General features: G+C 52.3%; 2 protein-coding genes across 2 annotated transcripts; both read left to right on the forward strand.

Moving 5' to 3' along the window:
* Positions 1 to 5,080: 5,080 nt before the first annotated feature.
* Positions 5,081 to 6,721, forward strand: NANOS2 (nanos C2HC-type zinc finger 2). The gene has a single exon (XM_017874292.1). It carries the CDS (start codon positions 5,246 to 5,248, stop codon positions 5,660 to 5,662), a length of 417 nt encoding a protein of 138 aa, XP_017729781.1. The 5' UTR covers positions 5,081 to 5,245; the 3' UTR covers positions 5,663 to 6,721.
* A 9,447-nt stretch (positions 6,722 to 16,168) lies between these two features.
* On the forward strand, positions 16,169 to 27,587 carry MYPOP (Myb related transcription factor, partner of profilin; the record flags this gene model as incomplete). The annotated part of the gene is given in 4 exon segments (XM_017874270.1): positions 16,169 to 16,292; positions 17,032 to 17,487; positions 17,489 to 17,580; positions 27,163 to 27,587. Coding segments are annotated over 3 exon segments (921 nt in total), but the record flags the coding sequence as incomplete, so codon positions are not given.
* Positions 27,588 to 27,592: the final 5 nt, after the last annotated feature.

Below are 27,592 nucleotides of genomic sequence, written 5' to 3' on the forward strand. Positions count from 1 at the left end.
GAAAACAATTAGGGAGAAAATAGTAAGGGGAAAAAATAAAAAACCACTCCCAAGCCAGCAGTATCTGGGATTCTCCAAACAATAGGTGCAATTGTTAAGGGGAGTCATGGAGCCTCGGATCGGCCTCTCCTTACATCATTCTCAGACACCCCGCAGATGTCACAGCTGTAACCACCGTCACTGGGTTACTGGGTCCAGGCCCTGCACAAACAGGGAATTCACACCTCCCACGAGGAAGGTCAAGGCTGTGACTTGCAGAAAGCGCTCAGCACAGGGACCCCCGTGCCCATCATGGTGCCTCCCCGGGAGCCCTGTTCTTCCATTCTGCAGACCACAGTCTCTTCTGCTCTCGAGTACGTCTGTCGATGGCTGACAGGTCTCATCTGCTCTGTGTCTGGCTCAAATACGCCCATCCTTCCTGGCTTCCCACCTCCATCTGTCTCTACACCCACAAGACCCCCAGGGTCTGCTGCTTTCCCTTGGGGTCTTAGGCAGGCTCTTGGCTCACAGTGGGCTTGCCTGCTCCTTCACGGAGGGTGGGAGGATGTCTGAGGTCGAGGTCAAGCAGTCTTGGGTTTCAGATCCAGAGTAACACTTCTTTAAACATTATTTTTATTTTTAATTTATTTTTTTGAGACAGAGTCTTGCTCTGTCACCCAGGTTGGAGTCCAGTGGTGCGATCTGGGCTCACTGCAACCTCCACCTCCTGGGTTCAAGCGATTCTCTTGCCTCACCCTCCCAAGTACCTTGGATTACAGGCACATGCCACTGTGCCCGGATAATTTTTGTATTTTTAGTAGAGACCAGATTTCACCATGTTGGCCAGGCTGGTCTCTTAACTCTTGGCCACAAGTGATCTGCCTGTCTGGGCCTCCCAAAGTGCTGGGATTACAGGTGTGAGCCACCAAGCCCAGCCAGACTAACACTTACTGTCCATATGACTTTGGACAAGTTCCTGAGCCCCTCTGTAAAACAGGACTATTAACAGACTCTGTTTGACAGGATCTGGGAGGATTTAGAGATGATACAGGTCGGGCCTTGAGCATGGTGCCAGCCTAAAGATTCTCAGTAATGAGTCTGCCTATGATTATTGCCTCAATTGTGTCTTTATTATCATAGATGATCTTTTTTTTTTTTTTTTTGAGATGAGGTCTCACTCCCTCACCCAAGCTGGAGTTCAGTGTCACCAACACAGTTCACTGAAGTCTCTCAGCCTCCTGGTTTCAAGCAATCCTCCTGCCTCAGCCTCCTGAGTAGCTGGGACTGCAGGCATGCATCACCAGTTAACTTTTCGTACTTTTGTAGAGACTAGGTCTTACTATGCTGCCCAGGCTGGTTTCAACCTTCTGGGCTCAAGTGACCCTCCTGCTTCAGCCTCCCAAAGTGCTGGGGTTACAGGCATGGGAATTTGGGACAATGGATGGGTCCAAGAAAGGACCCCCAACAATATAGATAACATTTTGAAATGCCCCTTTAGGACTTTGAACGTTAAACTCATAGGTAATATAGCCCACCAACATACAAATTTTATTTTATTTTATTATTTTCTTTTCCTGAGACGGAGTCTTGCTCTGTCGCCCAGGCTGGAGTACAGTGGTGCTATCTCAGCTCACTGCAACCTCCACCTCCTGAGTTCAAGCAATTCTCCTGCCTCAGCCTCCCAAGTAGCTGGGATTACAGATGCATGCCACCATGCCTGGCTAATTTTTGTATTTTTAGTAGAAACAGGGTTTTGCCATGTTGGCCAGGCTGGTCTGGAACTCCTGACATCAAGTGATCCACCTGCCTCGGCCTCCCAGAGTGCTGGGATTACAAGCGTGAGCCACTGCGCCCAGCCACAAATTTTATTTTCAAAAATGCATATCGTGTCCTAGCTAAAATATAAAAGGAAAATAAAAAGACAGTAATTTATAATAAAATAATGTCTATTTAAGTATATGAATGCTCAGATATGGACACTCCAAAAATCATCTGAGCAGGGCAGACACTAGCCTCTCTGCGTAGATTCACCATGAATGAGATACAAACAAATGGTATGTTGTTTGGGGACAGATACCACAAGCAGCATTGCCTTGAGTGTTGTGGCTTCTAGAATTGGTGAATAACTGAATAAAGTTCTCAGAAAAACCAAGAGCTTGAAGACCAGAATGAATACAGTGGTTGCAATCCAGGAAAAATGAGTATTATCTTAAAATATCGCAAAAAGCACCTAGTGCTTATATATAAAACATAGCTAGGCTCTGAATTCGGATAATTATAAATGGGTTCTTCTACCTAGATGGGTGTTCAGTGGGACACTGGAAAGTTAAGTGGGGCCCAGAACAGGTCTCGGTGGTGCGAACTGCTGAGATATCTGCCATCCCTGGTCCCCACCCACTAAATCCAGCCACACCCCCAATCATTGTGACAAACTCAAAATGCCCTCACCAATTCCAAAACATACCCTCAGGGAGATTTGCAGAGTCTGAGGGTGTCCAGCCCCTGCAAACCATGCTGGCTTCATCTTGGAACCTTCACTCCATTCTAACCACTCCAGCCCCCTTGCTGTTCCCAGATTTCAGGATGTCTTTTTTTTTTTTTTTTTTTTTTTGAGACGGAGTCTTGACTCTGCCACGCTGGCTGGAGTGCAGTGGCCCTAACTCTACTCACTGCAGCCTCCGCCTTCTGGGTTCAAGCAATTCTCCTGCCTCAGCCTCCCAAGTAGCTGGAACTACAGGCACCCACCATCGTGCCCAGCTAATTTTACTTTATTTTATTATTATTATTATTATTTTTGAGACGGAGTCTTGCTCTTGTCACCCAGGCTGCAGTACAATGGCACGATCTCAGCTCACTGCAACCTCCGCCTCCCAGGTTCAAGCGATTCTCTTGCCTCAGCCTCCTGAGTAGCTGGGATTACAGCTACTAAGTCGCCACCACGCCAGCTAATTTGTGTATTTTTAGTAAAGATGGGGTTTCGCCATGTTGCCCAGGCTGGTCTCAACCTCCTGACCTTGTGATCCACCCGCCTCAGCCTCCCAAAGTGCTGGGATTACAGACTTGAGCCACTGTGCCCGGCCTGCTAATTTTTGTATTTTTAGTAGAGATGGGGATTTCACCATCTTGGCCAGGTTGGTCTCGAACTCCTGACCTCAAGTGACCCACCCACTTCGGCCTCTCAAAGTGCTGGTATTACAGGCATGAGCCACCGTGCCCAGCCACAGTTTCCATAGCTTGTGTTCCTCTTCCTGGAAGATTCTTCTTAGTGGTTGCAGCTTCCAAGTCCCATCCCTGAGCCAGCCACTCTCAGAACACCCGGTTCACAGGTCAGCAGGTCTTTACAGTCTAGTGTTTTCTCATTTACTGGTTGCTCTCCTGAACTTGTTCATGAAGCAGGCATAAGGTAGCCTTGGTCACTGCTGAATTTCCAGCACCCAACATGGAGCCTCAATAACTATGTGTTGAATACCAAGGTGGTCCATGAAGACTGTGGGTGGAAGAAGAACCGCTGTAGGTATGGTGGGTGGGAGACAAGGCTTTTGCTGGTTCCAAAGGCCGGGAAGGATTTAAGACAATGAATAGGGCCAAGAGAGGGTTTTGTTTGTTTGTTTGTTTGTTTAAGAGACAGGGTTGTCCAGGTTCAGTGGCTCACGCCTATAATCCCAGCACTTTGGGAGGCCGAGGCAGGGGGATCACCTGAGGTCAGGAGTTCCAGACCAGCCTGGCCAACATGTCAAAATCCCGTCTCTACTAATACAAAAAATTAAACAGGTGTGGTGGTGCGCACCTGTAATCCCAGCTACTCGTGAGGCTGGGGCAGGAGAATCACTTGAACCCGGGAGGCGGAGATTGCAGTGAGCCGAGATTGTGCCATTGCACTCCAGCCTGGGTGACAGAGCAAGACTCCATCTCAAAAAAAAAAAAAAGAGACAGGGTCCACTCTGTAGCCCAGGCTGGAGAGCAATGACACAATCATGGCTCACTGAAGCCTCAACCTCCTGGGCTCAAATGATCCTCCTGCCTCATGCTCCTCACTAGCTGGGATTACAGGCACATGCCACCATGCCCAGCTGATTTTTTATTATGTGTAGAGACAGGGTCTCACTATGTTACCCAGGCTGGTCTCAAACTCCTGGCTTCAAGTGATTCTCTAGCCTCAGCCTCCCAAAGTATTAGGATTACAGGCGTGAGCCAGCATGCCCAGCCCCAGAGGGGGCATTCTAAGTGAGATCGTCCCGTGCCAAGGTCCTCTGCCACTTCTAACCTCAATTCCCAGTTCCCAGAGTGAGTATGAAACCCGACTCTGCCATTTCCCTGCTGTGTGACCTTGGGTACATTCCTTAACCTCTCCAAGCTTCATATCTTTCTCTGTAAAATGAAAATAATAGTCCTGGCGCAGTGGCTCACGCCTGTAATCCCATCGCTTTGGGAGGCAGAGACAAGTGGATCACCTGAGGTCAGGAGTTCCACACCAGCCTGACCAATATGGTGAAACCCTGTCTCTACTAAAAATACAAAAAAATTAGCCGGGCTTGGTGGTACGCACCTGTAATCCCAGCTACTCAGGAGGCTGAGGCAGGAGAATCGCTTGAACCCAGGAGGCGGAAGTTGCAGTGAGCAGAGATCGTGCCATTGCACTCCAGCCTGGGCGACGTAGCGAGACTCTGTCTCAGGTAAACAGATAAAATAAATCAGGTCATGTTGTTATTATTTTTTGTGTGTGTTTATTTTTTGTAGAGACAAGGTCTCGCTATTTTGCCCACACTGGTCTAAAGGTCCTGGGCTCAAGCGATCCTCCTGCCTCGGCCTCCCAAAGTGCCCGGAGTGCAGGTGTGAGGCACTGCGCCCAGCCTGGTTGCTATGATGATCAGGAATAACTCTGAAGTCTATGAAGGGTGTAGCCCCTGCAGCCTAGGGGTGGGGGATATTTGCAGACATGGGCTTTCTTTGAACAGATAGGGAAACTGAGGCACAGAGAGTGGAAGTGTCTTCCCAGAGGACACAGAGCACCTTGGCAGCAGAGCAGGGACCAGAGACCAGGTGAATGATCTCCTTCCAGATCTCTGTGAAGAACTAAAGTCAGATGGGGGTTATGGGCAGGGAGTGGGCCCTTTAAATCCTAAGCTCCACCTTTGCTTAGAAGAGTCTCTGGGCATTATAAAAGGGGGTGCAGCTCCCTTCTGCTCTGGGAAACGCCTGCTGCCCTTGCCCACGGGCCCCCAGCCCCAGCCCTTCTCCAGTGGCCCACCACCCCTGCTTTGGTGCCATGCAGCTGCCACCCTTTGACATGTGGAAGGACTATTTCAACCTGAGCCAGGTGGTGTGGGCGCTGATTGCGAATCGGGGGCAAAGGCTGGAGACCCAAGAGATTGAGGAGCCAAGTCCTGGCCCCCCATTGGGGCAGGATCAGGGGCTGGGAGGGTCAGGGGCCAACGGGGGCCTGGGCACCCTGTGCAACTTCTGCAAGCACAACGGGGAGTCCCGCCACGTCTACTCCTCACACCAGCTGAAGACAGCAGACGGCGTGGTGGTGTGTCCCATCCTGAGGCACTACGTGTGTCCCGTGTGCGGTGCCACCGGTGACCAGGCCCACACGCTCAAGTACTGCCCGCTCAACGGTGGCCAGCAGTCCCTCTACCGCCGCAGCGGGCGCAACTCAGCCGGACGCAGGGTCAAGCGCTGAGGACCGTGAGATGTCCACCACCCGCACCCCTGACCCTCCTGGTCTGTCCCACCCAAGTCCCTAAACTCTCTCCTCCAGTCACCCAGCCCTTTGGAATTTCTGGCCCCCAGAACTCCACCCTGGCTGGATCCTGAAACAGTGGAGACTCCTGGGAGCCAGGCCAGCCCCGCCCCCTTGGACCTGTCAGCCCTCGGAGCTCTGGCCTGTGGGCGTCCGAGGGTCCTTGGTGCGCGGGAACCCTTCCTGCATGGCCCTGTAGCGCCCTCTGGGCCCCGGTTCATGGATCTTTTGTCCTCGTGGGGCCTGCTGGTGACAAGAGCCCTGCCCCTTCAACTTCTCCGTTCCTTGTGGAGTTCTTGGATTTTTGAACCTCCAGGATTCCACCGTGCTGTCCCAAGCCAGCCCTTAGGAGACACTGAATAAGGCTGGCTGAGAAGTGCCAACCCGAGAACTTCAAGATGGGATGTCAACTTAACACCAGCCTTCTCCACCTTCACCGTCCTGTAGAACCACAGTGTCATCGTGGACCACAGCGGTTCATTCCTTCCCTGACCTCAGCACCCATCCGTCAGGAGCTGAGTGGGACGCTGGAGAGCACCGTGTCACTGGAGGGCACGGTGTCTTCACAGGCTCACCTGGGGATGGAGAGTCATGGGGTGAGCTGACACCTTTCAATGCCCCCTGGTTGTTCTTCCCCTTGTTTAGCCCATTGCACTCGGCACGTGCCCCCATCCCCAAATCACCGATGGGTCCTTTTCCCCAGCAAGAAGCACATCTTTCGACCACCTCCCATGCGACCCCCCAAATCGTGATAGTTGACTAAAGGACTTTTTTTTTTTCCTCCTGTATTTTTCATCCTCCAACTTTTAAGTCGAGGAACCGCCGATGAGAGAGGGGTTTGAGTACCCGGATGGGAAAGGCAACGGCCTAGCTTTTATTTTAGGGGCAAAGAAAAGAAGGACCCCAGTCAGATCTTAAGTTGTTCAGTTTTTGGCACAGGGCTGGGACCCTGTGTATTGAGCTCTGGTGAATAAAAAGGTTTTTCAGTCGTCTTTGAAATGGCTGTATCTGTTTCCGTCTTTGGTGTCTTTGGTTTGTCGCCCAGGCTGGAGTGCAGTGATGCGATCTCGGCTCACTGCCCGGGTTCAAGTGATTATCCTCCCTCAGCCTCTCCAGTAGCTGGGACTACAAGTGCGCCACACCACGCCTGGCTAACTTTTTTTTTTTTTTTTTTGCTACGGAGTTTTGCTCTTGTCACCCAGGCTGGAATGCAATGACGAAATCTCGGCTCACTGCAACTTCCGCCTCTCGGGTTCAAGCTATTCTCCTGCTTCAGCCTCCCGAGTAGCTGGGAATAAAGACATGCATCACCACACCCGGCCATTTTTGTATTTTTAGTAGAGACGGGGTGACCGAGTAGCCGGGACTACAGGTGCGCACCACCACACTCGGGTAATTTTTATTTTTGGTTTCTGTTTTTTCTTTATTGAGACGGAGTTTCGTTCTTGTTGCCCAGGCCGGAGCACCAATGGTGCAGTCTCAGCTCACTGCACCCTCCAGTTCCCAGGTTCAAGTGATTCTCCTGCCTCAGCTTCCCAAGTAGCTGGGATCACAGGTGCCCACCACCACGCCCGGCTTTTTTTTTTTTTTTGTATTGTTGGTAGAGACGGGGTTTCACCATTTTGGCCAGGCTGGACTTGAACTCCTGACCTCAGGTGATCCGCCCACCTCGTTCTCTTAAAAGTGCTGGGATTGCAAGCGTGAGCCAGTGCACCGGGCCTTTTTTGTTGGTGATGGAGTCTCGCTCTGTCGCCCAAGGTGCAGTCCCGTGGCCCAGTATCAGCTCATTGTAACCTCTGCCTCCTGGGTTCAAGCGATTCTCCTGCCTCAAGCTTCAGAGTGCCTCACTGCACTGGCTAATTATATATATATATATAGGGGTGTGTGTGTGTGTGTGTGTGTGTGTGTGTATTTTTTTTTTAGTAGAGATTGGGCTTCGCCATGTTGGCCAGGCTGGTCTCGAACTCCGGACCTCAGGTGATCCGCCCTTCTCGGCCTCCCAAATGCTGGGATTACAACGTGAGCCACTGCGTCCAGCCTCTGTCTCCATCCTCTCATCTGGCTTTGTCCTCAGCAGCTGCGGGAAGGAGCAGGTAGCTGCATTGGCCAGACCCAACACGCAGGGAAGCTGGAGGCAGGACGGAAAGGGGCTTTGGGTTCTCCTCCCAGCCTGCCCCCAATACATCCGCCAACCTGTGAACTGGCTCTCAAATTCCTGCCGTGCCTCCGCCTTGATCCCCATTCCCTTTTCATGTCATGTCTATGGGTTTCTCTGGCCCTGTGAACTCCCGGGATCTTCCAGGACCGGCTTTTTGGTAGTCCTTAAACTTTGAGCTCCCAGAACCCATTGGAGAAGTGTTGAAAACTGTGGTCCCTGCCCTGCGTGGTGGCTCACACCTGTAATCCCAACACTTGGAGAGGCGGAGGTGGAAGAATCACTTGAGACCAAGAATTTGAGACTAGCCTGGCCAATATAGTGAGACCCCGTTTCTACAAAAAATACAAAGCAATAGTCAGGCATGCTGGCATGGGCCTGTAGTCCCAGCTACTTGGGAGGCTGAGGCGGGAGGATCACTTGAGCCCAGGAGTTAGAAACTGCAATGAGATATGACCTTGATGCTGCACTCCAGTCATGGTGACAAAGTGAGACCCTAGGCCAAGGTGGGCAGATGACCTGAGGTCAGGAATTTGAGGCCAGCCTGGCCAAGATGGTGAAACCCTATCTCTACTAAAACAAAAATCAGCCAGATGTGGCGGTGCATGCCTGTAGTACCAGCTACTTAGTCACCCTGTCTCCATTAAAAATGCAAAAATTAGCCGGGTGTAGTGGCGTGCACTTGTAGTCCCAGCTACTTGGTCACCTGATCTCTATTAAAAATACAAAAATTAGGGCCAGGCGCGGTGGCTCAAGCCTGTAATCCCAGCACTTTGGGAGGCCGAGACGGGTGAATCACGAGGTCAGGAGATCGAGACCATCCTGGCTAACATGGTGAAACCCCGTCTCTACTAAAAAAAAATACAAAAAACTAGCTGGGCGAGGTGGTGAGCGCCTGTAGTCCCAGCTACTCGGGAGGCTGAGGCAGGAGAATGGCATAAACCCGGGAGGCGGAGCTTGCAGTGAGCTGAGATCCGGCCACTGCACTCCAGCCCCGCGACAGAGCGAGACTCCGTCTCAAAAAAAAAAAGGCAGCTTTGCCCAGCAAAGACTCCCAAGTTAAATCAGACAGTGGGGAAAATGAAAATGAAGAAAAGAAGCCCCAAGCCCAGAGCTGTGGTGTTGCTGCAGGGCAAGAGCCCAGTACAAGGGTACCCAGCCCAGCACAAGGGTAGGTGAGAACTGGTATCTTTCTACCTGCTACTCCATCCACCTGAAGGAAGGGGCACCCCTTTCAAATTCACACCAACAGGCTGAACCAGGAGGAGAGTTTAATAAAGAGACTGGCAGGGCGCACTGACTTCACACCTGTAATCCCAGCACTTTGGGAGGTTGAGACGGGTGGATCACGTGAGGTCAGGAGTTCGAGACCAGCCTGGCCAATGTAGTGAAACCCCCATCTCTACTAAAATATAAACATTAGCTGGGTGTGCTGGTGCGTGCCTGTAGTTTTAGCTACTCAGGAGGCTGAGACAGGAGAATTGCTTGAACCCAGGTGGCAGAGGTTGCAGTAAGCCGAGATCACATGACTGCACTCCAGCCTGGGCGACACAGCGAGACTTCATCTCAAAAAATAAATTAATTAAATAATAAATAAATAAATAAATAAAGAGATTGATCTCTGCCAAAGTCCACAGCAGTTCAGAGAGCAACAGGGATAGTGTCCCCGGTACTCAGAGGGATTATGATGGGGCTGGTGGTGGAAGCTGCTTTACACCTGGAAAAGTGAGACAGGAGAGAGCTAGAGAGAGAGAAATAGTGGTTGTCAAGTTTTGTGTTTCTCTTTTATTTTTTTCGGGTAGGGTTCTGCTCTGTCCTCAAAGCTAGAGTGCAGTGGTGTGATCATGGTTCACTGCAGCCTCAAACTCCTGGGCTTAAGCCATCCTCCCATCTCAGCCTCCCATGTAGCTACAACTACAGGCACATCTCACCCCACCTAGCTAATTTTTTTTTCTTTTCCTTTTTTTTTTTTTTTTGTAGACACAAGAGTCTTGCTTTGTTGCCCAAGCTGGTCTTGAACATTTGGCTTCAAGCGATCCTCCTACCTCAGCCCCAAAGTGTTGGGATTACAGGCATGAGCCAACACACTTGGTCTGTTTCCCTTGTTTTAAACCACTCAGTTTGCAGTACCTTGTCATGACAGCCACAGGAAAACTGGGGCTCCGGGGAGGCATCCAGGGAGTCTGGACTGAAGTAGGTGTTGTGTCAAAGTCCGGCCTGGAGCCTGTGAGAAGCCTGCATGCAGAGAGTTATGGGAAGAGGTACAGAGAGCTCTGCAGGTGTGGACAGGTCGAGGCCAGATGCAGGACAGTTGGTGATTCTCCTGCACCTGCCCTATCTCCTGCAGTTACCTCCCATGAACCAGAGACCAGGGAGGCAGGCAGATGGAGAGCACACAGGGCAGCCTCCTGGGCTCAGAGGAGATACACAGGGGCAGAGTGGGCATGCAGGGGCCACTGGAGACTTCTGCATGGCGCCTGTGTGCATCAGACACCACCTTGCCCACCCCTGAGGAAATCAGAGACGACAGCAGCTTCTCCGTGCAGAGAAGCAAATGCTTCAGAATGGCCTCTTCCCTCCAGCACTTTGGGCTTAGGAGAGAGAGTAGAGGAATAGTTCTACACCCACATAGAACCAGGGAAGGAAAATTAGATCCACTAAGGATAGACCTAGAGCTTCACAGAGTCCCCATTGTGCCCTGAAGTATACAAGGCCAAGGCTTTGTCTCTGCACCTCACACTCCCACAGTGGCCAAGAGTGCCTACCACTGTGTTGGTCTCTGAAACTGGATTTGTACACGCGTGGGGTTCCAGGGCTTCTGGTAAGTGGTGGCCATAGATTAGACCTGATTTCCAATGCTAACCAGTATCTGGCCCATTCTGGAGAATTTTATACAAACGAAGGGAAAAGATTGCACTTTTTTTTTTTTTTTTTTGAGACAGAGTCTCTCTCTGTCGCCCAGGCTGGAGTGCAGTGGCATGATCTTGGCTCACTGCAACATCCACCTCCTGAGTTTAAGCAATTCTCCTGTCCAGCTTACCAAGTAACTGAGACTACAGGCATGTGCCACCACGCCCGGCTAATTTTTGTATTTTTAGTACAGACGGGGTTTCACCATGTTGCCCAGGCTGGTCTCGAACTCCTGGCCTCAAATGATCCACCCGCCTAGGCCTCCCAAAATGCTGGGATTATAGGAGTGAGCCACTGCACCCGGCCAAGATCACATTATTAACGAAAGTCTTTATTTTTAATTTGTACTGAGAATGTTGAGAGATTACTTTCAGGTTTATCATTCAGTTTCTGCATTTCTCTACCCTCGCACAAAAAGTCTTGCTCTGTCACCCAGGCTGGAATGCAGTGGAGTGGTCATAGTTTACAACAGCCCCGAACTCCTGGCCTCAAGCAATCCTCCCTGCTAGGCCTCACGAAGTGTTGGAATACAGGCATGAGCCACTGTGCCTGATCCAGATTCTCTCCGAATGTGTCTCTCCATCTGTCGTTTTTGCCTTCTTCCTCTGCCCTCCTTCCTTTCTCCTTTCTCCCTCCCCACATTCCTTCCTTCCTTCCCTCCCTCTTATCCAGTCCAAAACAGAAATCTCACACTCATTAGTAAATCCCCTTGGCTCTAGCCTCAACATCCGTCCCAAATCTGGCCATCTCTTCTCCGGTGCACTACCCTCCAATGCCCCACCACCTCTCACCCAGAGTACTGCAGCCACCTCCTCAATGATCTTCCTCCTTCTACTCTCAACCCCTTAGGTTCTGTTTTCAGGCTGGGCACAGTGGCTCATTTCTGTAATCCCAGCGCTTTGGGAGGCCGAGGCAGGTGGATCACTTGAGGCCAGGAGTTCGGGACCAGCCTGGCCAACATGGCAAAACCCCATCTCTACTAAAATACAAAACACAAAAATTAGCAGGGCATGGTGGTGCACACCTGTGATCCCAGCTACCCGGGAAGCTGAGGCACAAAAATCACTTGAGCCTGGGAGGCAGAGTTTGCAGTGAGCCAAGAAGGCACCACTGCATTTCATCCTGAGCAACAGAGGGAGACTGTCTCAAAAAAAATAAGAGTATATTTTCTTTTCTTTTCTTTTTGTTGTTGAGATGGAGTCTTGCTCAGTCACCCAGGTTGGACTGCAGTAGCATGATCTTGGCTCACTGCAACCTCCACCTCCCAAGTTTAAGTGAGTCTCCTGCCTCAGGCTCCCGAGGAGCTGGGATTACAGGTGCCTGCTATCATGCCTGGCTAATTTTCATATGTTTAGTAGAAACGGGGTTTTGCCATGTTGACCAGGCTGGTCTCAAACTTCTGACCTCAAGTGATCCATCTGTCTCAGCCTCCCAAAGTGTTGGGATTACAGGCATGAGCCACTGCACCCAGTCAAGAGTATATTTTTAAAACCCAACAAAAGTGATCCCATTAAAACACAAGCCAGCTCACCTCCCTCCTCTCTCAGAGCCCTCCTGTGGTCACTGTCTCACTCGGACTAAAAGCCAAAATCCTCATCTTGGCCCACAGGACCCCACACAATCTGCCTCTCACCCAAGTCTGGCTCTTTTCCCACCCTCTCCCGTTTGCTCAATCTTCTCAAGCCACTTTGTCCTCTAAGCTGAACACTTCTGGAACATTCTGGCCTCGGGGCCTTTGCATTCACCCTTCTGGCTCCTTGGACAGCTCTTGGCCCAGATACCTACCTACATAGCCTACTCTGCCACTTCCTGCAAGCCTTTGCTCAAAGGTCACCTTCTCCCCCACGCCTTCCCACCCACATACTCCTGATCCCTCCAACCCATCTCTACTTTTCTTTCCTCCTTAGCACTTATCACCATCTAACATGCCGCGCAGCTGAGTAGTTTATGTCTCTGGTTGCAATGGTCAGTTTCACGTGTCAGCTTGTCTAGACCGCTGTCCTGTCATTCAGTCAAATATGAATCCAGCTGCTGCTGTGAAGATATCTCATAGATGTGATTAAAGCCTATAATTAGTTTACCTTAAAGAAGGAAATTTATCCTAGATAATCTGAGGGGGCCGGGTGCGGTGGCTCATGCCTGTAATCCCAGCACTTTGGGAGGCCAAGGCAGGTGGATCCCCTGAAGTCAGGAGTTCAAGACAGACTGGCCAACATAGTGAAACCCTGTCTCCACTAAAAATACAAAAATCAGACAGGCATGGTAGCACGCACCTGTAGTCCCAGCTACTTGGAAGGCTGAGGCAGGAGAGTTGCTTGAACCTGGAAGGTGGAGGTTGCAGTGAGCCGAGATCGCACCACCACACTCCAGCCTGGGTGACAGAATGAGATTCTCTCTCAAGTAATAAAAATAATAGGCCAGCACGGTGGCTCACGCCTGTAACCCCAACACTTTGGGAGGCCAAGGCGGGCAGATCACCTGAGGTCAGGAGTTCAAGACCAGCCTGGCCAACATGGTGAAACCCCATCTCTACTAAAAATACAAAAAAAAAAAAATTAGCTGGGTGTGGTGGTGGGCGCCTGTAATCACAGCTATTCGGGAGGCTGAGGCAGGAGAATTGCTTGAACCGGGGCAGTGGAGGTTGGCAGTGAGCCAAAATCGTGCCACTGCATTCCAGCCTGGATGACAGAGCAAGACTCCGTCTCTATAAATAATCATCATCATCATCATCATCATCATCTGAGTGGACCTGCTACAATCAGTCAAAAGGTTTTCAGAGCAGAGCCAAAGCTTCCCTGAGGAAATTCCACCTGTAGAGAGCAGCTTCAGTTCACGCCCAAAGCTCCAGCCTGCACTTCCCGATGGGTGCCCTTTGTATGGATATTGAAGGTGCTTAGCCAGCCCTACAATCCTGTAAGCCAATTCCTTGCAACAAATTGCTTCATACATACCCCCTACTGGTTGCGTTCCTCTGTGTTATACCTGATTGATGAAGTGATCTACTTCCTGTCCATCCCTCATCCCCTGCTAGAAAGGAAATTCTGAGAGTGGAAATCAGTATTTTGTTCACTGCTGTACCACAGGTGCCTAGGGCAGCACTTTTTTTCTTTTTCTTTTTTTGAGATGGAGTTTCGCTCTTGTTGCCCGGCTAGAGTGCAGTGGCACGATCTCAGCTCACTGCAACCTCTGCTCTGGTTCAAGCGATTCTCCTGCCTCCACCTCCAGAGTAGCTGGGATTACAGGCGCCCACCACCACCCCCGGCTAATTTTTTGTATTTTTAGTAGAGACGGGGTTTCACCGTGTTAGCCAGGATGGTCTCGATCTCCTGACCTCGTGATCCACCCACCTCGGCCTCTCAAAGTGCTGGGATTACAGGAGCGAGCCACCGCGCCTGGCCTTGTTTTTATTTTTTTGAGATGGAGTCTCACTCTGTCGCCCAGGCTGGAGTGCAGTGGTGCAATCTTGGTTCACTGCAATTTGTGCCTCCTGGGCTCAAGAGATTCTCCTGCCTCAGCTTCCCAAGTAATTAGGATTACAGGCACATGCCACCACACCCAGCTAATTTTTTTTTTTTTTAATTTTTAATAGAGACAGGGTTTCACCATGTTGACCAGGCTGGTCTCGAACTCCTGACTTCAGATGATCCACCCATCTCGGCCTCCCAAAGTGCTGGGATTACAGGTGTGAGCCACTGTGCCCAGCCTTATATTCACCATATCTTACCTGATCCCACACCCCCAAGTGGGACCTGGGCCAGAGACTTGGGTTTCACCTAGATATCTTCCTTTCCTTCCCTAGCCCGACACTCACCATGCTTTCCATATATTCTCTCAAACGTCTATGTCCCCCCTTGACACTGTCCCTGTCTTAATCTAGTCCCCCCCCCCCGCCCCATTCCTAATCCTTTTCTTACCCCTGCTCATGACTTTTTTTTGACTCTGCCCAGTAGTCTTGCTCCCTTCCACCCACCCTCCACACAACAGGCAGAGGGGCCTTTTATTTTTCTCTCTCTCTTCTTTTGAGACAGGGTCTCACTCTGTTACCCAAGCTGGAGAGCAGTGGCCTGAGCATAGCTCACTGCGGCCTCCAGCTCCTGGGCTCAAGTAATCCTCCCGCCTCAGCCTCCCAAGTAACTGGGACCACAGGCATGCATTTTTTTGTTTTTTTTTTGTTGTTGTTGTTGTTGTTTTGAGACGGAGTCTCACTCTGTCACCCAGGTGGAGTGCAGTGGTGCAATGTCAGCTCACTGCAACCTCCACCTCCCGGGTTTAAGCGATTCCCGTGCCTCAGCCTCTCGAGTAGCTGGGATTACAGGCATGCACCACCATACACGGCTAATTTTTGTATTTTCAGTAGAGACGGGGTTTCACTATGTTGGCCAGGCTTGTCTCGAATCTCTGACCTCGGGTGATCCGTCCGCCTCGGCCTCCCAAAGTGCTGGGATTACAGGCGTGAGACCCACCTCGCCTGGCCCAGGCTATGGATTTTAGCTTTTATGTTCATTGTACCAGGAACTGTATAAGTGCTCATTTATATTTATTGAGTCGATGAATGAAGCACCGCTTGTCGCATGACCTTGAGGACTCCTGTAGGATGCTAACGAACACATTTCTCAGCCGGACTGAGCTCCATCATCCTGCCATTCGGCTCACCCCACCTGCGTTCTGGCTTCTTTCCTGCCTCCGTGCACTTGCTGAAAGTCATGCCGGAGTCAGGATTTCCCTCCCTACCAGCCAAGAAGGTATTCCCTCTTATCTTCCCCGCTCCACGAGGTAAAGGTGCTGACAGAGGGGCCCCCAAGGCGTGATTGGAAGGCTTGTGGGTTGCTATGGTTACCGCCTCCGCCCGGGGCGGGACATCCTCAGGACGCACCGCCTCTAGGGGTGTGAGGTGGGAAGCTCTGGAGCTGCCCAGCGCAGGGGCGGGCAAGCCCGGAGGCAAAGCGGTTTCCTCACGCCTCCACCCCACCCACGCACTTGTCAAGGAGACAAAACGCTTCCCTTCAGTGCTGCCTCCCTCCCCTTTCTCCTAGAGAAAGGCACAGTTGCGTAGTTAGAGAGCAGGGTGGGCTGGAAGACTGTCCGAAAGGCTGAGTACTGGCGCGCTCCCAGTATCTCTCCCACCAAGGCTCGCTACGCCTGCGCCGAGACCCCGTCCCGGGCACGACCCGGGACACGCGCATGCGCTCGACGGAGTTTTTGCGCGTGCGCCGTTGTGGCCCCAGGGGGCTGGGGTACCCGCGCGGCGCTAATCTTACGGCTGCGCAGTTGCGGCCTGCTGGTGGGGCTCGGCGGATCGCAGTTCTGCGCCTGCGCTTTGCTGGGGGAGGTGGGACTGAAACCTAGGCGGTAAGGGCGTTGTGGCCGACTGGCCCTGGGCGCGCTTGCGCCTTGGCATGCGGGACGGCCGGAGGCGGGGCCCAAAGAGGGGAGGGAGGGAGGCGGGGGGTGGGAACAGGCCGCAGAAGCCCGAGCCCTGACCCACCGGCGGCTGCGGCGGCGCCGGTGAGTGACCCGTGGCCCGACTCGGTCCCCACCCTCCGCGACCCTCGCTCTCCCTGCCGTCCCCGGTAGCCTCCGCTGTCTCCTTGTGATACGAGACTTCCGTTATCTCTAGAGCTCCCCTTAATTTCTAGCAATCCCCAGAGTCCCCACAACCCCCGCAGATCCTGATCCCTAATATTTGATCGTTCTAGCTCTTCCAGTGATACAGGAGCTCCCACCTCACCATTATTCCTGGACATCCCCTCTAAGGCCCTTCTCATTTCAGTCTTACACATGGCCCCGTTGCGCCCTGGAGCTCCTAGAGCGCCTCCTCTGCTCCAGATTCCCCCCTTCTTGCTGCATCGCCCCTTCCGCATCTCCTTATCTTCATGCATCTAAGACCCCCCGAGGCACCCTCCTCCCTCCATTTCCTATCCTCCCGTGCCCCCATTATCTAACTCCTTCAGACACCTCCTCTCCTCGCACTTTTTCTCCTTTCCCTCCATCCCTCCAGACCCTCCCCCAATTTCTATCAACTCTTCAGCGTGGCACTTCGCCCCGCGCGAAGTCCGAGCCGAGCACTCGACCAGTGTCAGCTATTCTTAGGCGCTTCCGACTGCCCCGGGTGCCCGAAGCCCCCGCCCTCCTCCCGCCCCCACTCCTGCCCCGGGGACTAAGAAGCTCGCGGCCGTGGGGTCCGGGCGGGGCGGCGGCGGGGGGAAGCCGAGCCCCCCCAGCCCCGTGCGCCCTTTGCCCGCAGCGCCGGCGCCCCCCATGCACCAGACGGCAGGACGGCGGCGTCGGGGGGCGCCATGGCCTCGGCGGCGGCGGGCGAAGCGGAGGAAACCACCCGGTTGCGCAAGCCGCGCTTCTCGTTCGAAGAGAACCAGATTCTGATCCGTGAGGTGCGCGCCCACTACCCGCAGCTCTACGGCGCGCAGAGCCGTCGGGTGAGCGTGGCCGAGCGGCGGCGCGTGTGGGACGGCATCGCCGCCAAGATCAACGGTATCACCAGCTGGAAGCGCACGGGCCAGGAGGTGCAGAAGCGCTGGAACGACTTCAAGCGCCGCACCAAGGAGAAGCTCGCTCGCGTGCCGCACTCCACACAGGGCGCCGGGCCCGCAGCGGAGGACGCCTTCTCCGCGGAAGAGGAGACCATTTTTGCCATCCTGGGGCCAGGTGTGGCGGGGCCAGGGGCAGGTGCTGGGGCGGAGGAGCCCCTGCAGCCCCTCTTCACAGCCGCCGCCCCCAAGCGCCTGCCCCCAGCGCTACGTGTTGTCGGAAGACCGCCGGGAGGACCGACGTGCAGGTGAGTGTCTTCGGCATCGCTTAGCGAGAGCATACACAGAGTCGGCTGTGTGTCTGCGCTGTTCCAGCCTTGCTGCAGCCCTGTGAGGTGGATGCTGTCCTTTTCCCCATTTTATAGCTAGGGAAACTGAAGCTCAGAAAAATGAAATGACTTGCCCCAGGTCCCTTAGCTAGTAACTGTCAAGAGTCAGGAATGGAACCAGACCTAGGAGGCCTGACTCAGGTCCACACCTGGGCTCATAAGCGCAGGCAGGATTTCATTAAATGCAGTGTAGAGGAGTGACTCTGGAGGCAGGCTGCCTGGGCTCCTGTCACAACTTTGCCACTCAACTGTGTCATCTGAGTAAGTTACTGTACTTCAGTTGCTGCATCTGTAAAATGGAGATAAAAATAGTCTGCACCTCAAAGCGTTTCTGTGAAGATTAAATGAGCTAATACGGGTAAGTTGCTTAGTTCAGCACCTCCTGAACTCTCACTGTTAGTTATTGATAGAATCGTCAATGCGGTGAGATGCATACTATTTCACTATTTCGTAAATATAAGACTCAGACATGTTTGGTAATTTTCCCAAGGTCATGCCTGGGATAGAGGTGTGGAGAGCTGACTACAGAGACTTCCTGCTTAGCCTTGATTCTGGATTATTTCTTCTACAGCTGTTCCCTGAGCATCTGCCCCGTGCTCGATGAGGTTGGGGCACATGGATGACTGAGCCAGTCTAGTAGAGGGGTGGGGAAGACAGTGATGACTTGAGGGGTCAGGGCTGGGGTAGGGGATCCTAGGGACTGGGAGCCCAGAGAGGGTTTCTGATTTTGGTGGGTGGGGGGGGGTGTCCAGGAGGGCTTCCTGGAGGAGGGGACATCAGGGCTGAGATACAAAGAGTAAGAATGAAGAACTGGGAAAGTATTTTTGGTAGAGGGAACAGCATGTGCAATGGCTTGGAGGCAAGAAAGCTTGGCCAGTTTGGGAAACTAAAAGAACTTGGGCAGAGGGTTTAGAGTGGAAAGGTTGAAGAAAAGTAACATTTTGAGATGAGTTCAGAGAGGTCAGCAAAGGCCAGACCATACTGGGCCTTTAGGCCAAGGTGAGGAGTTTGGATTTTATCCTGACTGCTATGAGGAGCCACTGAAGAGTTTGGAGAAGGGGAGGAACATGGGCGTGATCAAACAGGACAGTTCAAGATTATGTAATTCACAGAGGTTCATTCACCAACCCAAAGTCACACAGCAAGTAAGCGACAGAGTCAGGACTCAATCATAAATGTGCATCCAACTCCTAGTCCATGGCACTTAACCACTAAGCAAGATTGCCCAGCAATAACAAGAGTTAATATTGACCACAGTTAGTGAGTGTGCCAGAATTAGATTAAACATGGCTTGGAAGTTAAGGTTAGGAATTTGGACTATTTTGTTTTGTTTTGTTTTTTGTTTTGAGACGGAGTCTTGCTGTGTTGCCCAGGCTGGAGTGCAGTGGCAAAATCTTGGCTTGCTGCAACCTCCGCCTCCCCAGGTTCAAGTGATTCTCCTGCCTCAGCCTCCTGAGTAGCTGGGATTGCAGACACCCGCCACCATGCCCAAGTAAATATTTGTATTTTTAGTAGAGATGGGATTTCACCATGTTGACCATACTGGTCTTGAACTCCTGACCTCAGGTGATCCACCCACCTCGGCCTCCCAAAGTGCTGAGATTACAGGCCTGAGTCACCATGCCCGGCCTGGACTTGCTCTTGAGGGCATTCAGGAGGCTTGAAAGTCTCTTAAGTAGGAAGGTGACACAATCACATGGGACCCTTGTTCTCAAACCTTGAATCAAACCTCAGTGTTTCCATCTGTGAGATGGCCCCATAGGACCAGAGTAGAGATGGTCAACTTATTTTTTCAGAAGCTTGTTACCGCTTCATTCACTCATTTAACAAATATATATTGAGAACCTCATCCAAGGCAGACACTGTGGTAGGTGCAGCGAATACTGTAGAGAACAAGACAAAATTCCCTTCCCTTATGGAGCTGACATTATTATTATTTATTTATTTATTTATTTGAGGCTGAGTTTTGCTCTTGTTGCCCAGGCTGGAGTGAAATGGCGCAATCTCGGCTCACCGCAACCTCCACCTCCCAGGTTCAAGCAATTATCCTGCCACAGCCTCCCGAGTAGCTGGGATTACAGGCATGTGCCACCATGCCTGGCTAATTTTGTATTTTTATTAGAAATGGGGTTTCTGCATGTTGCTCAGGCTGATCTTGAACTCCCAACCTCAGGTAATCCGCCCGCCTCAGCCACCCAAAGTGCTGGGATTACAGGCGTGAGCCACCACACCCGGCCTGGAGCTGACATTCTATGTAGTTGGAGGAAACAGACCACAAAGAAGTAACCCCCAAAACAGACTGTATACCAGGAGGTAGTGAGAACTAAGAGGATAAATAAGGCATATTTAGAGGATGGTGAGTCATGGAAGGGGGCTATACAGACAGGGTAGTCAAGGAGGGCTTCTCTGAGGTGGTGAAATTCAAGTAGAGATGGGAATACAGTAAGCCTGATAGCTGGGAGAAGGGCACTCCTGCTAGAGGAAACGGCACATGCAAAGGCTCTGAGGCAGGAACACGCGTACAGCATCCTCGATTAGAACCTTACACAGCCCTGGCCAAGCGTGGTGGCTCACGCCTGTAATCCCAGCTCTTTGGGAGGCTGAGGCAGGCGGATCACCTGAAGCCACATTTCAGTTCAAGGCCAGTTTGAACTAAAAATACAAAATTAGCCAGGCATGGTGGTCCATGCCTATAGTCCCAGCTACTCAGGAAAGCTGAGGCAGGAGAATCGCTTGAACTGGGAGGCGGAGGTTGCATGAGCCACGATCGCACCATTGCACCCCAGCCTGGGCAACAAGAGCGAAACTCCGTCTCAAAAAAAAAAAGAACCTTACACAGGCCTGGCATGGTGGTTCACGCCTATAATCCCAGCACTCTGTGTCATCCCAGCTCACACACTCATTTAAAAGTAGGGAAAATGAGGGCCAGGTGCAGTGGCTTATGCCTGTAATCCCAGCACTTTGGGAGGCCAAGGCGAGCAGATCATCTGAGGTTAGGAGTTCGAGACCCGCCTGGCCAACATGGTGAAACCCCCGTCTCTACTGAAAAAACACAAAAATTAGCCGGACGTGGTGGTGCATGCCTGTAATCCCAGCTACTCAGGAGGCTGAGGCTGGAGAATCACTTGAATCTGGGAGGTGGAGGTTGCAGTGAGTTGAGATTATGCCACTGCACTGTAGCCTGGGTGACAGAACGAGACTCCATCTCAAAAAAAAACAAAAAGTAGAGAAACTGAGAGCCAAAGTTTGCAAATAAATATGATTTTAACTCTTAAACAGTGAAGCTAGGCACAGAGGCATGCCTGTAATCTCAGCACTTTGGGAGGCTGAGGCGGGAGGACTGCTTGATCCCAGGAGGGCAAGACCAGCCTGGGCAACAAAGTGAGACCCCATCTCTACAAAATAATCCAAAAATTAGCCAGGCATGGTGGCACGGCACCTTGGGCCCAGCTACACATGAGGTTGAGGCATGAGGATCCCTTGAACCTGGGAGGCGGAGGTTGCAGTGAGCCATGATCACACCACTGTTCTCCAACCTGGGCAACACAGCAAGACCCTTCCTCAAAACAACCAAAAACAAACTCTTGCAGGGGCACTTCTGTGACTCCTGTGAGCCTTGTGGGCGTGAAGGCTGCTTTCTGTTCCTTTTTACTTAGTAGACTGGAAAAGCCACATTTCTGTGTGGCTGCAATTCCCACGTTCCTCATAAGGAAGATTTACCATCCACACCCATACCCCAGGCCCACAGCCCTTGCCCAAGGAGTGGTTAAGAGCAGGAACTCTGGCCTGGTGTGGTGGCTTACACCTGTAATCCCAGCACTCTGGGAGGCCGAGGTAGGCAGATCCCTTGAGGCCAGGAGTTTGAGACCAGCCTGGCCAATGCAGTGAAACCTCATCTCTACTAAAAATAAAAAAACTAGCCAGGCATGATGGCACATGCCTATAATTCCAGCTCCTTGGGAGGCTGAGGCAGGAGAACTGCTGGCACCCGGGAGGTAGAAGCTGCAGTGAGCTGAGATTACGCCACTGTACTCGAGCCTAGGTGATGGAGTCAGACTCCATCTCAAAAAAAAAAAAAGAGCATGGATTCTGGCCAGGAGCAGTGGCTCACACCTGTAATCCCGGACTTTAGGAGGCCAAGGAGGGAGGATCATTTGAGGCCAGAAATTTGAGACCAGCCTGGGCAATACAGGGAGGCTCCCATCTCTATAAAACAAACAAAAGAATGGACTATGGAATCAACCTGGGTTCAGATCCCTTTTCTGCATATCACTCTATGACACCTCTCTGTGAGCCTCAAGTCACCTCATCTGTAAAATGGGGCGATGATCATGGTAGCACCTACCCCAGAGAATGGCTGGGAGGACTCAGTGAAATCATATAAGTGGGGAGCTTAGCCCAGAGCTTAGCCTAGGTCCTGGCTGGAACAGGTGTCCTGTCACTGTCAGCTCTGCTCATCTCTCTCCCAGCCTCCCTACCTCCTGCTCGTGGCTGGCCCAGGGGGGCTGGACCCCCAGCAGTCAGGGCAGGAGGTGGCTGGTTTGTTTGTTTTTGAGACAGGGTCTTGCTCTGTTGCCCAGGGCTGGAGTGCAACGGTGAGATCTTGGTTCACTGCAACCTCCGCCTCCAGGGTTCAAGCCATTCTCGTGCTGCAGGCATGTACCACCAGGCCCGGCTAATTTTTGTATTTGAGTAGAGACGGGATTTCACCATGTTGGCCAAACTGGTCTGGAACTCCTGACCTCAGGTGATCCGCCTGCCTCGGCCTCCCAACGTCCTGGGATTACAGGCTGAGCCACCGCGCCTGGCCTGGATGGCTGGTTTTTTGTTTTTGTTATTCTTTTTTTTTCTCTCTCTCTCTCTCTCTTTCTTTGGCTGGCGGTTTTTGAGAGAAGAGCAGGGTGATCTGATTTGGCCAAGGAGCGGGTGGCCAGCTTTCCCGAGGAAGGAACATCCGAAAAAACATCCCAGCTGATGCAAGAGGCAGTGTGAGCCTGGCCCAGGGAGCAGCACGTGGGAAGACAGACAGAAAGGAGGAGGTGGGGGCAAGCACTGAGGCCCCATAGCCGTGGAAAGAGGCTGGACTTCCTCCTGTGGGTACTGGGAGCTCTGGGGCCTGGGACACAATCAGCGCTGAGTCTCTGGAAGCCCCAGTTCTTTTCTCATTAAAGAAAAAATGTTGTGCTGGACATTGTTCTAGGCGCCGGGTAAACAGAAGGGAGCAATACAAAGCCCTGCCTGATGGAGCTGACATCAGGAGGAGGAGACAGACAGCAGACACAGAGCCATACCGTGCCAGGTGGAGATAAGTGCTGGGAGAGAAATCAGGTAGGGTTAGGGGAGAAAAAAAGAAGGGGACGGGGCCAGCCTGAGCAACATGGCAAAAACCTGTCTCTACAAAAACAAAACAAAAAAATTAGCCAAGCATGGTGGTGCACACCTGTAGTCCCAGCTATAGCTACTCTGGAGGCTGAGGTGAGAGAATCGCTTGAGCCTAGGAGGCAGAGGTTGCAGTGAGCTGAGATTGCACCACTGTACTCCAGCCTGGGCAACAGAATGAGACTCCATCTCAAAAAAAAAAAAAAAGTAGGCCTGATGTATGTGAGGATCAGCAAGGAGGCCAACGTGGCTAAAGCCAGGTAACCCAAGAGGGAGGGATGGGAGCTGAGGTCAGGGAGGCAATGGGGGCAGATCGTGCGGGGCCCTAGAGGCCTCAGGGACTTTGCCTTTACCCTGAGTGAGGTGGGAGCCACAGGACGGTTTGAGCATAGAAACAATATCTGACTTGTATTTTTTTAAACAATTATATTGCGATATACAGCCGTGTGCGGTGGCTCATGCCTGTAATCCCAGCACATTGGGAGGCTGAGGCAGGCAGATCACGAGGTCAAGAGATAGAGACCATCTGGCCAACATGGTGAAACCCCATCTCTACTAAAAATACAAAAATTAGCTAGGCATGGTGGTGCGCATCTGTAGTTCCAGCTACTCAGGAAGCTGAGGGTGGAGAATGACTCCAACTGGGAGGCAGAGCTTGCAGTGAGCCGAGATCGCACCACTGCACTCCAGCCTGGGCAGCTGAGTGAGACTCCATCTCAAAAAAAGAAAAGAAAAGAAACAAAAAAGATATACATATATATGGCAATATAATTTCCATATTATACAATCAACTCAGTGTACAATTTGCTTGAGCCCAAGAGTTTGAGACCAGCCTGAGGAACACAGTGAGACCTCATCTCTACAAAAAAATAAAATTAACCTGGTGTGGAGTCACACATCTGTGGTCCCAGCAGCTCAGGAGGCTGAGATGGGAGGATCACTTAAGCTGAGGAGACTAAGGCTGCAGTGAGCTGAGATCTCACTCCTACATTCCAGCCTGAATGACAGAGCAAGACTCCGTCTCAAAAAAATAAAAATCAAGGCCGAGCGCGGGAGCTCACGCCTATAATCCCAGCACTTCGGGAGGCCAAGGTGGGTGGATCACAAGGTCGGGAGACTGAGACCATCCTGGCTAACACGGTGAAACCCTGTCTTTACTAAAAATACAAAAAAATTAGCCAGGTGTGGTGGCAGGCGCCTGTAGTCCCAGCTACTCAGGAGGCTGAGGCAGGAGAATGGTGTGAACCCAGGAGATGGAGCTTGCAGTGAGCCAAGATCGCACCAGTGCACTCCAGCCTGGGCGACAGAGGGAGACTCCGTCTCAAAGAATTAAAAAAAAAAATTAAAATTAAAAATAAAGTGTACAGGGCCAGGCGCAGTGGCTCACGCCTGTAATCCCAGCACTTTGGGAGGCCGCCGAGGCGGGCGGATCACGAGGTCAGGAGATCGAGACCATCCTGGCTAACACAGTGAAACACCGTCTCTACTAAAAATACAAAAAATTAGGCGGGCATGGTGGTGGGCACCTATAGTCCCAGCTATTCGGGAGGCTGAGGCAGGAGAATGGCATGAACCCAGGAGGCAGAGCTTGCAGTGAGCTGAGATCACGCCACTGCACTCCAGCCTGGGCGACAGAGCGAGACTCCATTTCAAAAAAAAAAGATAAAGTGTACAATTCAATGGCTTGTAGTATATTCAGAGTTGTGCAACCATCGCCACGATCAATTTTAGAACATTTTCATCACTCCATAAAGAAACCCTGCACTTCTTAGCCATCCCCAATCTCCCATCTTCCCCATCTTCCCCCAGCTCCTGGCAGCCACTCATCTACTTTCTGTTTCTATAGATCTGCGTTTTGTTTTTTTTGTTTTTTTTTTTTTGAGACGGAGTTTCGCTCTTGTTGCCCAGGCTGGAACGCAATGAAGCAATCTCAGCTCACCTCAACTTCTGCCTCTCGGGTTCAAGCGATTCTCCTGCCTCAGCCTCCCGAGTAGCTGGGATGACAGGCGTGCGCCACCACGCCCAGCTAACTTTGTATTTTTAGTAGAGACAGGATTTCTCTATGTTGGTCAGGCTGGTCTCAAACTCCCAACCTCAGGTGATCTGCCCACCTCGGCCTCCCAAAGTGCTGGGATTACAGGCGTGAGCCACTGCACCTGGCCTATTTTTTATTTTTGAGACAGTCTCGCTCTGTTGCCCAGGCTGGAGTGCAGTAGTGTGATCTTGGCTCACTACAACCTCCACCTTCCAGGTTCAAACAATTCTGCCTCAGCCTCCCCAGTAGCTGGGATTACAGGTATATGCCACCATGCCCGGCTAATTTTTTGTATTTTTAGTAGAGATGGGGTTTCACCATGTTGGCCAGGCTGGTCTTGAAGTCCTGACCTCAGGTGATCCACCCACCTTGGCCTCCCAAAGTGCTGGGATTACAGGCATGAGCCACCGCGTCCGGCCAAATTTGCCTATTTTGGACATTTCATTTAAATGGCCCCTATGATCTGTGGTTCTTTGTGACTAGCTTGTTTCCCGTAGCCTAACTGACTTGTATTTTAGTTGGACCCCTCAGGGTCCTGGTGGAAAAAGATACTGTCAGGGACAGGGGTGGAAGCAGAGAGCCCTCAGGGAGGAGATGACTGCAGTGGTCCTGGTGGGAGATGCTGGTGGTTGGACCAGGGTGGGGACCATTGAGAAAGAAGTTGGATGTATTTAATTTGAAGGCAGAGACGATAGCTTCTGTATGCGGATGGTGTCTTAGTAAACAAAACAGTGAAGGTGTTTAACCTGAGCAGCTGGGAGGATGGAGCTGCATCAGCTGAGATGGGGGTGGCTGAGGGAAGAGCAGGTTGGGGGAGGATCAGAAGCCCAGCTCCGAGCAAGTGAGTTTGGGGCGTTTTTTAGACAATCAAGAGTACACAGCTGGAGACAGGAGTCTGGAGCCCAGGCAGAGGTTCAGGCTGAACCCAGGAAGCTGGGAGCCCCTGTATGCAAACTGTTCAAGCCCATGAGCGTGAACGAGACCCCAGGTGAGTACAGACTGAGGAAGCCTACCAGGCTGGAGGCTGAACTGGAAAATCCTGCTGTCCTGGTTGGAGAGAGTCTCAGGGAAGTGTCCATCAGTGCCCAGCCACCCCAGCTCTCTCCCAGGCCCCTCTCTCACCTCCTTAGGATCCAGCAGCGTGATGCAGGATCCAGATAGTTGAGAACCTCATCAAATGTTGGCCCTTGTCCGGGCGCAGTGGCTCACGCCTGTAATCCCAGAACTTTGGGAGGCCGAGGCAGGTGGATTGCTTGAGGTCAGGAGTTTGAGACCAACCTGGCCAACATGGCAAAACCCCATCTCTACTAAAAATACAAAAATTTAGCCGGGCGGGGTGGCGCCTGCTTGTAGTCCCAGCTTCTCGGGAGGCTGAGGCAGGAGAATCATTTGAAGCCATAAGACAAAGGTTGCAGTGAGCCGAGATGGCACCACTGCACTCCAGCATAGGCTACAAAGTGAGACTCTGTCTCAAAAAAAATTAAAAAACTAGAAAAACTGGTGGCTCTGACTGTCAGTGATATGGGAGCTGCCTGGCCCGGCAAGAGACTTCCAGGACCTGCTTCCACTAAAGCTGGCACGACTGTCTCTCCTCTGGGTACAAAGACCGGCCTGCCATGGAGCTTCTCTTCCAAGGCATGATCTGACATAGGTTTTAAAAGGATCATTCTGGGGCCGGGCGCGGTGGCTCAACACCTGGAATCCCAGCACTTTGGGAGGCCGAGGCGGGCGGATCACCTGAGGTCAGGAGTTCAGACCAGCTTGGCCAACATGGTGAAACCCCGTCTCTACTAAAAATACAAAAAGTAGCCGGGTGTGGTGGCAGGCACCTGAAATCTCAGCTACTCAGGAGGCTGAGGCAGGAGAATCGCTTGAACCCAGGAGTTGGAGGTTGCAGTGAGCCAAGATCTTACCACTGCACTCCAGCCAGGGTGACAGAGCAAGATTGTCTTGGGGCTGGGGGATGGGGGGTAGGAAGGATAGTTCTGGGTTCGGGTAGCGGGGAGGTTAGGGAAGGAGGGGGGAAAGGGGAAATCAAGGCAGCATTGAGGGTCACTCACCCCTTACCTGCATTTCTCTCTCTACAGATACATCAGCCCACAGCAAGGGGGGCTCCAGCAGCCCAGAGCCATGGGCCCGGCCCTCCTGCACTCCCCAGGAAGGGGGCTGCCCACGGCCCAAGGAGCGTGAGTCCCCACCCCCTTCAGCCCTGCAGCCGGTCCAGCTGCCTCGCCTGGCCTTGTCTCCACCACCCCCAGCCCCTCCACTGCCACCCCCACCGCCACTGACCCAAGTGGCACCCTCGCCCCCTAGCCCCCCACCCCCTCCTCGGCCTCCGCCCACGCTCTCGGCCTCAGACCCCTCCCTGGACTTCCTGCGGGCCCAGCAGGAGACTGCCAACGCCATCAGGGAGCTGGCCGGCACCCTTCGACAGGGACTGGCCAAACTGAGCGAGGCCCTGAGCGCTCTGCTGCCCCTTCTGCCAGGAACCCCAGTCGACTCCCTGCCCCCACCTCT

This window comes from Rhinopithecus bieti, unplaced genomic scaffold (assembly GCF_001698545.2).
Source record: "Rhinopithecus bieti isolate Rb0 unplaced genomic scaffold, ASM169854v2 scaffold_7888, whole genome shotgun sequence".
In the NCBI taxonomy this organism is placed as follows: Eukaryota; Metazoa; Chordata; class Mammalia; order Primates; family Cercopithecidae; genus Rhinopithecus; species Rhinopithecus bieti.

What these genes read in the sequence shown, in the direction of transcription:
- NANOS2 (XM_017874292.1), top strand. Translation starts at nt 5,246, where the DNA reads ATGCAGCTGCCACCCTTTGACATGTGGAAGGACTATTTCAACCTGAGC.